Source organism: Mugil cephalus, chromosome 20 (genome assembly GCF_022458985.1).
Source record: "Mugil cephalus isolate CIBA_MC_2020 chromosome 20, CIBA_Mcephalus_1.1, whole genome shotgun sequence".
In the NCBI taxonomy this organism is placed as follows: domain Eukaryota; kingdom Metazoa; phylum Chordata; class Actinopteri; order Mugiliformes; family Mugilidae; genus Mugil; species Mugil cephalus.
This window is the reverse complement of record NC_061789.1, coordinates 1,617,138-1,633,104: the sequence shown is the minus strand read 5'-3', so window position 1 is coordinate 1,633,104 and position 15,967 is coordinate 1,617,138. Positions and strand designations below refer to the sequence as shown.

Genomic DNA, 15,967 nt, shown 5'->3' with positions numbered 1-15,967 from the left:
AGCATGTTTCTGATCGCATGTCTATAATCGAGCTGTTCTGACTGCATGTTTCTGATCTGCAAGTTTTTCATCTCCACGTTTCTGATCTGTGGAGTTTTAGGTTTCTGATCTGCATGTTTCTAATCAGCATGTTTCTGATCTGCATGTTTCTGATCTGCAAGTTTCTGATCTGCCTGTTTCTAATCAGCATGTTTCTGATCTGCATGTTTCTGATCTGCAAGTTTTTCATCTGCATGTTTCTGATCTGCATGTTTCTATTCTGCATGTTTCTGATCTGCAAGTTTTTCATCTGCACGTTTCTGATCTGTGGAGTTTTAGGTTTCTGATCTGCATGTTTCTATTCTGCATGTGTCTGAGCTGCATGTTTCTGAGCTGCATGTTTCTGATCTGCCCGTTTCTAACCAGCATGTTTCTAATCAGCATGTTTCTGATCTGTAGTTCCTGCTCCACCAACCTGCCCTGTGTTCAAAGCTTAAACGTCTCCATCCTACCTGAACGTTTGCTCAGTTTACCTCCTGATAAACCCTCCTCATCCTCCCATGTGTCATGCATCACCAGTATTTACACATGTTGTGACGTACTAATTAATCGTCAGTTTTGACCCTTTTCGCTGCATTTGAGAAAAAAATGTATTTCTATTTCCCATTAAAGCACCTCATTGCCAAACGTTACAACTTACATTTAAAGAGCTGAGAGCCGCCTTCTCCTTCCAACCTGTAAAAATCTGCCACTTTCTAGTTCACTCTGCAGTTTCTGGCAGCTCGTAACTTGGCAAAGCGACAAACGTAACCGCAAATTTAATTAGCGTGGAGGCTCGTTCTCAGCTCAGCACAGTATTTATTCACTGAGGCCTGCGACGCATGTAGAGCTGCAACTCTGAAGCAATAAACGCCGCAATATTAAGTGTGAAAAAACACACAACGGTTTGACTAAATAAGGACAATAGGGAAACTGGATCTGGCAAATCAAGACGTTTTAAACCAAATGTTCTTTCCATCTTGTTTAGTACTGATCTTTATCTCTGGTTGGTCGAGACACAAAATGATCTAAAACAGAAGCAGCTTAGAGTCTTTATGATGTAAACGACGAAAGGAGGAAATAAAAACAGGAAGGAAAAACAGAAATCACCCACCTACAGTTAAAAAAAAAAAAAGAAGCATCAGGACCAGAACCTTGTTCTAGGTGTTTTTATTGAGTCATCGGTCTGGACGCGTCTCCTCCGACCTCCCCAAACACAGAAGGTCCGCTTCAAATGACACTGAACAGGTGAACTGTCAGATGTAACACAATTAGACAGCAGAGATATGAACACACACACTCACTATCACACACACACACATACATACACACACATCGTTCCTCTCACACTCACGGGTAGAAAAATAACATTACTCTGCTCTCGTCTCAATTCAAACTGGGGCTTCACTGAAGCAACTGTACTGTGCAAGGTAAACAAGGTCACTTGAGAACTCATATGGTGCCAGCTAGTGTCACAAAAACTAAAACCCAGACGAGGGGCATTCATTGCACATCTCTGGAAGCTGTACTCGTCTTTTTTCTTTTTCTTTTCCCACATGAAGGCAGCTAAAAACATACGCCGAACTGAACAAAACCTGCACAGGAGGAACCGTAATCTGGATTTTAAAGGACGACGTTTGGGGAAACACATCTGCTTTTTAACGAGACAATCTGGTTAGCTTATCTTAGCATTACCACTAACTAAACAGATCATATTTCTTTCGCATGGTGAAAATAATCCGACATAAAAAATGACGAGTTCACATTTTCGTTCACTTCATTTCTGTAAAAAAAAAAAACAAACAACTGACCTTTTTGCTTCTTGTCTCCAGGCTACATGCTAAGCTAACAACAACAACAACTGTATTTTCCAAAAAAACGGTTCCTTTAAAGTTGGATTCACATTTTTCTTCACCTCGAGCTGGCGAGAACCGAAATGAGACGGAACATTTCGGTTCAGACGAGCAGAGACGAAGCGAGTCTTTGTTCCTCCGAGGCTAATTTGTCAAATACGTCCCGCGGATTCGTTCGTTTATTTATTTATTCGTCTCCTGGCTGTCTAGGCACTTCCTTTAACCAGAAAAACAACTCAGGAGAAGGAGAAACTGTCCAGGGAGCAGACGGACGAAAACATAAAAGTGATGCAGTAAACAGAATGAAACCTTCTTTGTTTCTAACCCGAGTCACAGACGCAGATTCTGCCTCCTGTAAACCGACATGTGACGCTTGTCATGTGACTCCTCCCCCCCTGTAATCATGTGACCTCTGCGTAACGTCATACTCTTACAGTAAAGTGCACTTCATCCGTCCCGTCACCGCGCGTTTTAACATAACGATGCTTTAAAATAAGCACAACAACAACAATAATAACAACACGACCCGGAAGGTTCCACGCTGCCACGACATGAAGACAGAACGGAGCCGGCGGCAGAACGATTCGTTTCGAAAGTTTCGGACGTGTTTTCTGAAGCTCAGCGACACGTCTGGAGTTCAGATCAGCGCACGACGACGACGACGCTAATCTCTCCGCTTTGCAGTCTCGTATGTGCAAATTTTCCAGCTGTCGCATCCTGTGAGTGGGGTTTTTGACGTCGTCTCCGAGACGCTGCCACTCGTCGGAGCAGGAAGATTATTATTGTCACAGCTTCTCCAGGAAGTCTCCAGCTTCAGGGTGCGGCGGTTTGGAGGGGGGGGGCTACCTGATGCGCCCGTCGCTTTTGACCGGGCCCAGTTCGGATTTGGGATCCGGGGACAGGGAGCTCCAGGTCGTCTCGGCGCAGCCTCCCAGCGCCGGGCAGGAGGACGTCTGGGTGGCGCACAGGTCGCCGATGACCCAGAAGGTCCCCACGGAGCCGTCCACCCACGCCTCCAGGGCCTCCCCCACCAGCCGGGCGTTACGCCGGGCCAGCTGCAGGGCCGGCTCCTGGGGGGGCAGCTTCAGCACCGAGCTCAGCTGCTGGAAGCTCTGCTCCAGGTACAAGTTCCCCGGAGGTCCGCCGTGGAGCCAGCTGTCCTCCTCTGCAGAGACAAAAGAGGACGAGTTAAGTCTTCAGATGTGAAATCTAAAAAAACAACACATTAACAAATTAAAAAACAACGTCTCACCTTTACGTAGCGGCTCCTTGTTGTTGAAAGTCAAAGGCGTGACGAGGAAGCGGACTTCCGCCATGCGCTCCCACTGCTTCAGCACCCGCACGGTCCAGGTGCCGGGTCGTAGCGGGTGCTGCAGCGGCGGTTTGTACTGCGTGTACTCGGCGTCCACGTCCACCGTGATGTCGTAGGACGCCGCCACCACCAGAGCCGGGTCGATCCACACGATGGTGGCCGTGAGGTTCGGGCCTCGCGCCCACTTCTGGACGGCCAGAGGTTCGTCCATGGGGCCGATCACGCCGCCGAAGTTCCTGAAGATCCGCTCTTTAGGGTCCCACTCGGTGCCGATCTGTCCGGGAGAAAAACGTCATCATCGATATATATTTAAACTAATTAAACTTAGACAACGACACATCACGGGGGAGAATCTCACAAATTCTACCTCCAGGTTCTTGAGCCTTTCGAACTCTTTGAGGTTCTTCTCCAGGACGAGCGTGGCCTGAGGCACCGCCCACATCTCCACCGTCTCCCTGACCTTCGACCCCACGGCCTGGGCCTCCTGACGGACCAGGTATCCCTGGAAACGGTCGTCATAGAAGTACAAATGCACCGAGAGGGGGAAGCCGACTGGTTCCAGCCTGCAGACGGTGTGAAAGTTTAAACGATTAAAAAGCTTTAATCAGATTAATCTCATAGTCGCTGTGGATTAATCGCGATTAATCGCAATTAAATATCATTAATGTTTAATCGCGATTAATCACGTTTCATAGAAGGGAATATCTGCACTTAATGTGTTGATTTTTTGTGTCCTCCCTGTTGCTACTGAGACAAACTAACTTGTTGGACATTGTCCAACGAGAGGAGAGCTGACCGCTTCTTATTTCCAGTCTCTCCCAGTTGAACAGTGGTTTGCAGGAGTGGACACATATTTGCAGGCAGCAGCATTGGCAGCTTGTCTTTGTCTTGGTTTGTCTCCAGCTGTTAGCCGCGGGCTAACGCGTGCTTGGCTTGGCTAATGTGCTATTTGAAGCTGGAAAGAAAACTCCTTCCTGCAGAGTGTGATGATACTTTATGTGGCTCCACTTGGGTTTTTTTGTCCTCGAATGTCCCATGGAGAGGACGAACGTTTTTATGGGTTGGTTCTGCTGCCTGTCACTCAACTGGTATTTATTTTAACTACTCATTATCAATAAAGATGGAGGCCGACCTGCAGGTGTCCACGTTGTTCTGCCTGGTCTCCAGACTCTTGAGGCCCAGGCGGAAGAAGGACGAGTACGCGGTGAGGCCCACGTCGCTGAGGGCGCCGACGCCGTCCGACTGCTCGAACAGACTCTCCCAGTACGCCTTGACGGCCACGGTGCCCGGAGCGTACTGGCCGTACAGGTGGGTGTCCAGGATGTCGATGGCCTCCTGGTTCACCGACGACTCAAACTTGCGGGCGAAGAACGTCGGACGGGTCAGTTGCTGTGAACGAGGAAGAAGAGGAGGAAAACGACAGCGTTAGAAAAGAAAAACATCGGCTCAGAACGAGTCGCCGTTGGCGTCTCCTCCTCACCTGGATCCGGATGAGGTCCTGCGGTTTGAAGTCGTTGGGGGAGCAGCCGCACCAGTCGACGATGTGTTTGTACTGACATTTGCAGCCGAGCTTCCGGTTCCAGTTGGTGACTCGCAGGTTGTTGTCGACCAGGGTGTCGCACATGTGGCTGTTGCCGAGCACCGTGTGGAAGAAGGACTGCAGACGGAAAAAGGGATGCAGTTACCCAGCAAAAGTTACAACAAGTTACAACAAAAGGGTCACGGCTACAAACTGTGTAAACAGTGTGACGTTTTTTCAGGGGCGGGGCTTAGCTGGAGGCAAAACATCTCAAACGCTCTAGCTTGTAAACGGCCGTTAGCATGTTTCAAAGGACTGTATTGGCCAGAATCGACGAGGAAAACGCATATTTTAGAGAATATACTAATACACTCACTCCCCGAGACTGATGGGACAATTTGACTAAAGGAGGACACGGAGTAAGCTAGCAGTTAGCATTAACCTGCAACAAGAATGCCCCAAATAATGATCAACTTAACGTAATTTCAGTCACGGTTTCTTCTAACCCATGACGTAATCCAGACTGAAACTGATGATGCGTTCCATATTAATCTTGTTGTTGCCTCCAGCTAACGTCACAGCGGCGTTAGCCATGAAGGAGGCTACACTCAGAGCCTCCTCCTCCTCCGAGACTAAACCACACAAGCCTGATAAACTATCCCGAAGCCTCCTCTCATCTTGCTGCTGCTGCTGCACGCTGAGCCATGAAGCTTAAAGTATTAGCTCCGAGCTGCTTTACCTCGGCGGGGAGCAGAGCGTAGGTGTAGAACTGCTTCAGCCCCGACACCAGCGCGTCCTGGGAGCCGATGACGTACTCCACGAAGCGGCGGGTGAGCGCGAACCAGTCGGAGCCGCCGGAGACCTCCAGGCCGTCGGGGATGCTGCGCTCGCCCAGGCGCCACATGTGGTTGTCGCACTCGTGGAAGAGCCGGTCGAGGCCCTGCTTCTTAATGAACCTGTGGAGACGGATGGAAATAGTTGAGTGACGCCGCGCTGGCAGATTTTAAAAATACACTTCTCTGAAAAAACTGAAAGCTTGGATTAAATGTTAACGGCTGTCGGGGTTAATTAAGCCTATAACGACGTCGAGATTTTTTTTGGTATTTTAAGTTTGGATTTAGATTCTAAAAAATGCAAGAAAAGGAAAAGAGGTAGTTTGAAGCAGTCAGTGATTTTTGGAACCAAATCCAGATGTAATGTAAAACTTTCTGGTTTATTTAGACCTGCACCAGCTTTTTGACTTGTTGCACGTCAAATATTAACTTGTTCCTTTTTGGTTTTATACTACAAAATATATTTTTCCCTTCTAGTATTAAGAGCAAACTTGAGCTTCTTTATGTTTGTAAGTGGGCGTCCTCACCGGGCGTTCTCTCTCCCGTGGGACTTGAGGAAGTTCTTGTCTCTGTGCTGAGACAGAAACGCCACCAGTTCATCGTTCGTCCTGCAGGAGAAATAAAAACAAGATGCTTTGAGTCAAAACACAGAGATTAACCCTATTCACTGTGTAAAAATGGTCAAAATGCACATTTAGTTCTTCATTTCATGTCACTTTGTCTGTGTTTAGTCTCTAATTTCCTCCTAAATTCTCTAAAATCATCTTTCTACTGTGAACTCGTCTCTATCCTGTATATGAGGAACCGTTGTGAAGCTCTTTATCTCCTGCAGAAGTTTGTCAGATCCAAATATGGTCACTTCCTGTCTATTGACAACCAGTCATTATAGTAGAAAGGCCGATCTGAAGCTAAACTCTGCCTCTAGTCTGTGTTTATCTGAGAGGTTGATTTAAATATGCTGTGAAGTCTGATATAAGAAGAAAATTACAGCTCAAATTAGCAAGAAAAGTTCATCCGGACATAAACTGTCTTTGGTTAAAGGAGACGAAGGTGGAGACGATCAAAAATGGATCATTATTCATGAAAATCTAATGTGATATTTTGATATTTTACATGTTGATATGATTATATGATTTGTTTAGAAGGATTTGAGTAGATTTGGTTTTGGTTCATAGTGGTTTCCAATATAAATATACATGATTTTACAATGTGAAACTTTAAAATGAGCCAGAAATCTCCACTTCAGCCGCTCTGACACAAACCAAACCTTCCAGATTTATTCCTAACTATATTCTGCAGGTATTTACAGAGGAGATGTTTCATCATTCAGAGCCTGATTTATGGAACATTTTACTCCCAAAAACATGTCAAAGGTTTATTGTTTTGGACTGTTGACAGTAAAAAAAAAGAGAAAATTCCCTCTGAAAATACCTGGAAATATAATATGTTAATAAAATGAAACAAGAATTTTGATTTCTGTTATGGAAACGTATGCAAATCAGTGCATGTAGGTAACTCCTCATGTGCATATTCAAATATAAATTCACAGAAAATGTGTAATAGAAAAAATGCCCATGCAAGTAATGAACTGGAGAAGTTTAAAATGTGTAATGTGCTGTGTTATAAATCAAAGTTCACGCAGATGTTTGGCTCATAAGTTGTGGAGGTGAAGAAGCTGCTCAGGTTTTACTCAAACCTGCCTCATAAACTCGTCCTTTAATAACCAAAACAATCCATAATAACTCGTCTTTTTTTTTAAATAAAATGAATTAATATCGACTGGATCCAGTGACACGTCTGGTCTCTGCCCTTCAGGACGGGACCACAGACCTGGTGGGGAAGTCGGTGGCGCTGAGGTTGATGAAAAAATCCCACTTCCAGTCGAGCATGGAGAGCAGGTCCTGCATGCTGCGCAGGTAGGCCTTCAGGAGGCTGGCCCCCCCCCAGATGGTGACCATGCGCCAGGGCGTCGCCCGGACGTTGGGGAACTGCTGGGCCATGTGCAGCACCTCCCGGTGCATGTAGCCGCTCCGCTGCAGGAGGAGTTGGAAGGCTCGTTAATCTCGTTTTTACCGACACTTCGCACAATGAATGAATTATATCGGAGCATCGGCAGCAGCAGCAGGCGCCCGGAACGACGGGAAAATCTAGTTTCTCTTCCTTTAAATGACTCAGTGGATTTTTTTAAGCTTAATAGAAGCAAACTGTAGAGCAGGGATTAAAACGTGAGGAGGATGAGACGAAAGGAAGTTAAAGAGCTGTCGGGCTTTTTACGTGTGCACGTAAAAAGTGAAGCGTGAAATTTGGCCAGAAACTGCAGGTTTGATGTGGAGCTTAATTAGATTAATTAGCAGCTAATTGAGAAGAAGCAGCCTGATAAAGGTTCTGAGGTGATAAATCAGCAGTTTGAGAGAAACAGGACTGAATTAATCAGCAGGTTCTGAAGCCGCTCGTGGGAAGAAAAGAAAAAAAAATCATTTTAACTCTTTTCTATTCAAAGAAAGAAAAAATACTGAACCTGGAAAATAAAAATAAAAAATAGAAGGAAGTGAGCACCACATTTTAAAACATATTAAATTATCCTGAAACCAGAAATTAAATCCAGTCTTAACTATTTCCTCCTTTAAATTCCAGTGTCTGACAATAGAAACTAAAACCAGTAGGTAATAGGTTCGTTTCTTACTTATTGTTTTCACTATCAGCCTTAATTCCAGCTAAAAAAAGACTTGATCCAGGCTCTAAACAACCACCTCCTGCAGGTTATGAAACCTCCACCGCTGTGTTTTTAAATGTTTTTGCTGTAATAACCCGGCTGAGAATCCGTCCTGGTTTTTATTCAGAAACGAAGCCGATAAGGCTGCAGAAAGAACCTGAACTCCGAGTCCTGAGGCGTGGGAGTGGGAGTGGAGCTCAGATTAAAGTACAACCTGACCTGCTTCGCCGCCTCATCCCTCACACGGGGTTTTTTTTTTTTTTTTTGCCTCAGAGATGGATGAGGTGAGTCTAAGACGGTGTCTCTGCTGCGACTATCCCACCGGCGCCTGATTCATCACTGTTCATCCCTTTGGCAGCAGAACACAAGCTTCCAGGTCTGCACAGGTGCAGTGACACCAGGCACCTGAGGCCTCCACGAGCCTCCACGAGCCTCCACGCTCGTCTTTTCGTCGGCAGTCTTTTTAAATCCGGCCCCTAAGAATAACCACGCTCCTGCTCCGTGCAGGCTAATCCCCTTAGCCGCAGTGTGAGACCCGTAGGACGGATTTAACCTTCACAATGCAGCTAGACCCGACCGGTGGAAGCATCTGGGAGCTCACTGTGAGACACATGCACATGCAGATATTACTTTTAGTGTTTAGACTGAATAATTAAGAGGGTTTGTCTGCACCTTGTCCACGTGGATGTAGTAGTAGTGGTCGCGGTGGTAAATGGCTTTGATGAGGCGCTTCAGCTGCCGAACAGCTCGGCCGTGGACCATGAGGACGAAGGCCACGCGGACCGGGTTCTCCACGTTGGACAGGCTGTTGTCCAGTTCACCTGCAGCCTGGACCGGATGAGACACACCTGGAAAAGAGGAGGACACACACGAAGCACTGGTTTAGTCTGGGACGTAATTAAACGTGCAAACTGATGAGGAAGCTGATCCACAACGTGCACAGTCCATTCAGAGCGTTTAGCTTAATGAATGAATACGCAGACACACGAGCGCAGTTTGGAGAAGATGCGTTTGAAAGCCAAGTCTTAACTGGCTCAGCGGAGGCATAAAGTGGCTGCAGTCACTGCTGCTGTGAGGAGGAGGAGGAGGCGTCGGCCCAACGGAGAAAACCGTCTTTTCAGTCTTTTCTGCTCACGTCAACATGTTTGGAAGCCAAAGTAACGGAGACACGTCTCTTATCCAGCGAAGCCATTTAAAAGCCACCTGTTTTATTTGCTGAGGTTTTATTAGAAGACGTTTATTCCCTAGTTCTTCTTCTTAATTGTTCTTCTCGTTATGTTAATATCTCTTTGCTCTGACTCCAAAACATGTTTATTTATCTGCCTCTTACACCAACACCTCCACTTCCAACACAGCTTTAAATTTAATTTCCTTTCCTTCAGTCTGTTCTCACATATTCTCTCTTTAGCCACATCCCAAAATCCCAAAACTTAAACATGCCTTTCTCCACCACTTTTGCACCTGTTGAAATCTAAATGAAATCTTAGTAGATCACCAACAACACACAATCTATGAGAGCACAGAGATTAGCTGCATTAGTTTGAATCACAGGCTTTAATAGCATCTAAACTAAAAGCTGTTGACTGAACCAACAGATTTGAAATATATTGCGATTTATTTGAGATATATTTTTACAGACATCTCAAGTAAAAAGTAAATGCATCGCTGCACTAGAAGGTAAAGTGTCAGGTAATATTAATTAATGCTGCATTTAATTAATGCTGTCATACCTCAGCATCGTATGACTATAACGTTACTTCTCAGCAAAGCTCTTAGCGTTAGCATCTGTTGATAAAACTAACGTAAACTAAGCGAAACTGAGGCTCATCCACTTTTCCAAATAAGGGGAAACTCTAGTAGCACGAAGCTGCTGGAGCTGAGTTTGTATAAAGAACCTAAAGGTCATAGATTAGGAGGAGAAATGATTTCTGGTCACATTTATTATGTTATTCGGATCATTTTTGAGTCCAGTTTAATTTGATCTAATGATCCACATTATTTACTGACACCGTGTTTTTGTCACTCAGGGGGCGTGGCCTCAGGAGGAAGTGACATCACTGCACACCCTCTATAAACGTGCACATGTAATTTAGCAGCGGCGCTAATTTGGGATCATAGTAAATCAGGTCCTAAGGATTTAAAAGAGCAAGAACTGAATTAAAAAAAAAAAAAAGTTGTGGTTTTGTGATGTTCATGAACACTAAGGGTGGGAAAAACATTGATATGGTAATATACTGTGATACAATATAGATCCACCACCACTTTTTCTGTACGGGGCAATAGATTGGAAATGGATCATGAGGGTGAAAGCGTGTGTGGAGCTGTTCTCACCGAGCTGTGGGCAGAACTGAGGCAGCGCGTTGGGCATGAGCGTCCCGGCCTGATGCTGACACACGATGTTGGCGATCTCCTGGCGGCACTGCTGCGAGCCGGCGCGGTGCAGCGCCGACAGCGCGTCCTTCCCCACGATGTCGCACTTGGGCGCAAAGTCACTGCTGGAGGGGGCCTGGTGGGCGCCGTCCACGCTGCCCGGCTCCCCGGGGACGGGGGGCAGCAGCCGGGCCGCCCCGTCGGCGCCGCCCCGGCTGTCGCTCAGGTTGCGGCTGCTGGACAGATCGTGAGGGACGGCGCCGTCCAGCCCGACGTCCGCCATCCCTCCTCGCCCCTGGGGGCCCTTCAGCTTCACGCCCTGCTTCGCCCCCCGCCGCCCGTTGCCTCTTCTCAGCGCGCTGGCCGCCGCCGTCCCCCCCGTCCTCTCCAACCTGGCGCCCCATTTGCCGCGGTTCCTCCCCGACAGAGAGCTCTGCTTCTCCCACAGGGCGCCGTCCTTCTTGGGGTCCTGGTTGTTGTTGTTGTTGTTGTCGGGCAGCTTAGACCAGCTCGTCTTTCTCTGGGGAGAGAGAACACACACATCGTAAAAAAAATCCCATTTTTTCATAATAACATCTCGAGAGGAGTCGCAAACCGAGACCGACATAAGGTCAACAGCTCAGGCTGCAGCAGAAAAGATGTGTTTACGCGCTTCGTTCTCCCCCCGTTTCTCTCATCCGGGTTATTTTTAGCTCAGACTCAACCTTTTTTTTGTGCAGCTAATCCGCAAAAAAAAGTGGATAGTCACACATATTCACAGACACATAATAAATCCAGTGATTCAGAGCACGGGCCTCAACAATCCTCCGGCTGCTTCCTCCGCAGGAAAAAATGCAAACACTTCATATATTTGCATGCGGGGGGACGTGATGTTTGACTTTGGAAAATATTATTCAGCTTTTATCTTAAAATAGGAATAATTAGCATCCAGCTAGCTCTTCGTTGGTCTGATTAGCACCAGTCGAGTCCTGACTTCTCGTGTTGCTGTTGCTAGTTTGCTCTGATTGTTGGTCGGTGGTTAAAGCCTGGGAGGCGTCGTCCTGTCAGCTGTTTGCTTTGGCTCTAACGTGCACAAACCTTCTGTAATAATATGTTCAGAAATCTTTGGTTTTCCTCAGAATAAGGTTCGGTTTCAGAGATTTCTGGAGCATATGCTTCAAAATATGCCTTTTGAGAAGAAGAAGAAGAAGAAGAAGAAGAAGAAGAAGAAGAGCGAGTGGCTCGACTCCGGGACAATATCCTTCCAACTCGAGCGCTGCCAACCAGTTCAGTCAGCGACCGGCTGCAAACTGAACCCTCCAACTTATTACTGAGAGAAGCAACATGAATCTACGAGAGAAACAAGGAACAAGGAACTAAAAAACTGCCCCAGTGTCATTTCTCACCGGAGTCTTTGTAACGCTGCGGTCTGACTTTATGACGGGGAGTGTTTCAGCCCACACACACACACGGAGGAAAAAAAAAAACGCATTCCTCCGCATGCAAGTAAACAAATTATGACGCTTAACACAGCAAAAAGCTCGGGGAAAGTCCCGGCCTCATTTCTGGAAAAAGTTACGGAAACGTCAGCGCCCGTCTTCAAGGATCCAAGATGTTTTTCGAGGAAAAAAGTTCAGTTTGTCCTAAAATTCTAACCATAAAATCAGTGAAGCGGTTTAAACGTCCAATAGAGGAAACGAACACGACGTCACAGCCGGTGACGTCTCCATGGTTACGGCAAAAAGCAGCATTAGTTTGAATCATAGACTTTAACAGCATTTAAATTAATTAAAAAAGGTGTTGTGTGATGGACTGAACCAACAGATTTGAAGCAGTCACATTTATTTTTGCTGGTTCATGAAAGTTAAAGAAAAGAGAAGTAAACGTTTCGCTGCTTTAGAAGAAACAACTGGACACAGAAACCTGGTGCTGTGGTTCAGATAATATTAATTTATGCTGTATTTTTAGATGAAGTCAAACCTTAAGCGTTAGCATCTTTTATTTAGCTTCATTTATCAGAATTAGAACTAACAGAAACTGAGGCTGATCCACACTAGTTCATATGGATCATTGTTGAGTCCATTTGTCCTTAATTTGATCTGATAATCCACGTTTTTCCCCTGATTGCAATAGATTACAAGTTTTTAGACCCGCTTAACAACACGGGACTGTGCACACAAATGTGTTCACTTTATGCAAATGTCAGTTTACATCTTTGCAACCGTCCAAAATAATGACAAATACACTCCAGTACTTCTTTCTGTTCGTCCATTTCAGCCCATTTTCTGCTTCGTGTCGAGTTGATGGTTTAATCAGATGTTGTCATCGTGTCGACTTTGACAGTTTTTGTTCCTTCTGAACATTTAACTCCTGTGAATCTTCCCACATTAGTAAAACTAATCCAGACTAAGGTTCAATCTGCCAGGTCTGAACCGAGAACCTGCGCAGACGTGAGGTTAACTGGTCCTAGATGTGTGGATTATTATGAGGAAACTCTCTGCTCTCGTACAGATGCTGCTAAAAACGTCCACATTTTCCTTATCGCTCTCAGCTTTTAATTAACGTCACCGTGTCAAAAACGTATTGATTCAAAGACGAGCCGGTGGCGGGCTCTTTTTTTTTTTACTTTCCAATTAAAGCCGAGCGAATCCATATCAGCTGCAGCATCTGCAGAGGAGACGACTTTTTATTCTCTCCGTTCGCTCTCGTTGAAATAAAAAAAAACGCATGTGACTTGCGTTCACACATGCCTGTCGAGCCGATGGAAGATAACACCAGGAGAAGATTAACACTCGCTCTCAAATCTGAAATTTGACTCTGCAAATATGTAAAAGACCTCACGCTGACATTTGCCGTAGACGTCGGCCAAACGGGGGCTCGGACGTCCTTTTACCTGTGTTCCCTGAACTAATCACATCGATGCCCCGCGGGCGTCTCTGTGGATCTTTTATCTGAGGCGTGTTTGAGCTTGAACGCACCCGGTGACACAGCGGTGAAGCCGACAGGTGATAGCATCTCACCTTTACAGGGAGAATCGATGGCTTTAATAACAGAGACGTCCTTTCCTTTAGTGACTGGTTTTAAAAACCGAAGTGGGTTAAATTAAATCTGCCCTCCCAGATCTTTCAACCCGTGTCCCACGTCAGGAGGGAATATTTTACTAAAGGTTTCAGGTTTCAGTTCGCATTCCTGTGCCCCCGACCTGATTCCTGCACATCTGTTAGCAGCTCACCTTTATATGGGCAGGTAATTAGAGCAGACGCTGCCTCCAGGTAAAAAGCTCCAGGTGTGTTCTCACATAGCTACTGTTAAATAAACTGATTTAACTTGACTCGAATATAAAACACCAGAGACAAATAAAGAAAACTGCTCTTCCTCTCCTTATTTTCTCCTCTGAAACAAGCTAACGATTAATAAACTACCAGTTAATAACTACTGCTGCTGAGTTATCCAGCTCTGAGGTTTACAAAGATCTACTGTAAAGTTACAGGACCATCCAGACCTCTTCCATCATCGGGTTCAGGTCTGTTTTCTGTCCCCGGGGTTAAAACTAAACATGGAGAAGCAGCTTTTACTTTTTAAAGCTCCACAAATCTGGAAACAAACTCCCAGAAAACTGCAGATCTGCTCTTTAAAACCAAGGCTGAAAACTTTCCTCTAGTCTGCTGCTTCCTGTTAAATCTATTTTTATCACCATCTTACACTGTAACTTTTATTCTCCTGTTTTATCTGTTTCTGTTTGTGGTGTTTTTTTTTACATATTTTCTTATGATCTTTTTAATTTATCTGTTTACATGTTGCTTTCTTTCTTTTAATACAATTTAATATATTATTTAATCTTGTTTTAATGTGAAGCACTTTGATTTCCATTGTGTCTGAGATGTGTCACATAAATAAATAAACTTGCCCAGTTTGATGCTTCTTGCCCAACTGCTAGCAGCTAGCAGCTAGCATCAGAGTAATGTTACTGTACAGTAATACACAGCGAGCTAAGCTAAGCGCTAACGGCTAGCTCTATAATTAAACACAGCCACTGTCATGGCAGAAATAAAGAGCCGGACGGTTCCTCACCTCGGCCTCGCCCTCCTCCAGACTTCTCAGACTCCATACCACCAGACCCTGGATCAGGAGGATCGTAGACGCCGCCGCTATCGCTAGTTTGTACCGTCGGAGGAGCTTCTGGACGCGGACGCTGGCCACCATTTTACCTCCGCCTGTGAACGCGCGGCGCGCTCAAGAACCAATCTGAACCTGGACTCTCTCTGCGCGCGGGGCCGCGCGGGGCCGCGCAGCGTCGTCAGGTTGAAGCTTCTTCTTCTTTTCTTTTCTTTTCTTGTCTTTTCTTTTCTTTTCTTTTCCATCCTCCTTCTTCATTCTTTATCCTTTTCTCCCACTTCACTAATATTTATCTTTTCTTTCTTGTTTTTCTACATATTTACCCTCATTTCTTCTTCTTTTACTTATCTTTTATTTTCTTATTCTGCTTCAAGTTATTCCTGTTTTATTATATTTATTTATTTTATTTCCTCTTCTTCTCTTTCTTTTTCTTCTATTTCTTTGTTTACATCCTTCCATTTCTTCTTAACCCCTTTTCCTTATTTCATCTTCTTTTTCATCATTGTTTTTCTTTTACTTATTTTTTATTTAATTTCCACTTCTTGTTTCATCTTTCTTTCTTTCTTTCTTTCTTTCTTTCTTTCTTTCTTTCCCTTTTCCTCTTATTCATCCTCCTCTTGTACTTCTACATATTTTCCCTGTTCTTCATTTCTTCTTCTTTTTTCTCCATCTTCATTTTATTCATATTCTCCTTCCTGTTATTCTTTCTTTGTATTTTTACTTTCTGTTATTTTCTGGTTCTCTTTGCTTTTCCCTCTTTCTTCTTCTCCTTGTAGTTTTTTTTTTACAGTTTTCTTCTTCTTCTCTTACTTCTTTTACTTCTCTCTTATTATTTCCTCCGTCCTCTGTCAACAACCGTTAAACTGAATATTAACTTTACTTTTTACTTATTTTTACTTATATCATCTTATATCAACACGATTATATGTGTGTGTGTGTGTGTGTGTGTGTGTGTGTGTGTGTGTGTGTGTGTGTGTGTGTGTGTGTTATTAGTGTTTCATACATAAATTACCATAAAGTGGAACAGTTTACTCAGAAGTTTTATCTAAACCATAGTTTTCCTACTAATTTTCCAGCCCAAACTTTCCAGGACCTGTTTTTTTATGCTGTCACAATTTACCATCTCATATGATGCATTATAGTTTTTACTTCCTTCTTCTCTAAAGTTAGACATTTATTCCCTTCAGAAACACTCACACACGATAAGAAATCTAATAGCATCTCTACATCTAAATGTAGATGTAGAGTTTCCAT

At 44.8% G+C, this 15,967-nt stretch overlaps 1 protein-coding gene across 1 annotated transcript; it reads right to left on the bottom strand.

Moving 5' to 3' along the window:
* Positions 1 to 1,172: 1,172 nt before the first annotated feature.
* Positions 1,173 to 14,904, bottom strand: xylt2 (xylosyltransferase II). The gene is made up of 11 exons (XM_047572582.1): positions 14,669 to 14,904; positions 10,580 to 11,138; positions 8,921 to 9,096; positions 7,366 to 7,568; positions 6,063 to 6,143; positions 5,442 to 5,658; positions 4,664 to 4,840; positions 4,316 to 4,572; positions 3,551 to 3,746; positions 3,124 to 3,457; positions 1,173 to 3,036 (listed from the first exon to the last, which is right to left on the bottom strand). Exons 1-11 carry the CDS (start codon positions 14,798 to 14,800, stop codon positions 2,714 to 2,716), a joined length of 2,655 nt encoding a protein of 884 aa, XP_047428538.1. The 5' UTR covers positions 14,801 to 14,904; the 3' UTR covers positions 1,173 to 2,713.
* Positions 14,905 to 15,967: the final 1,063 nt, after the last annotated feature.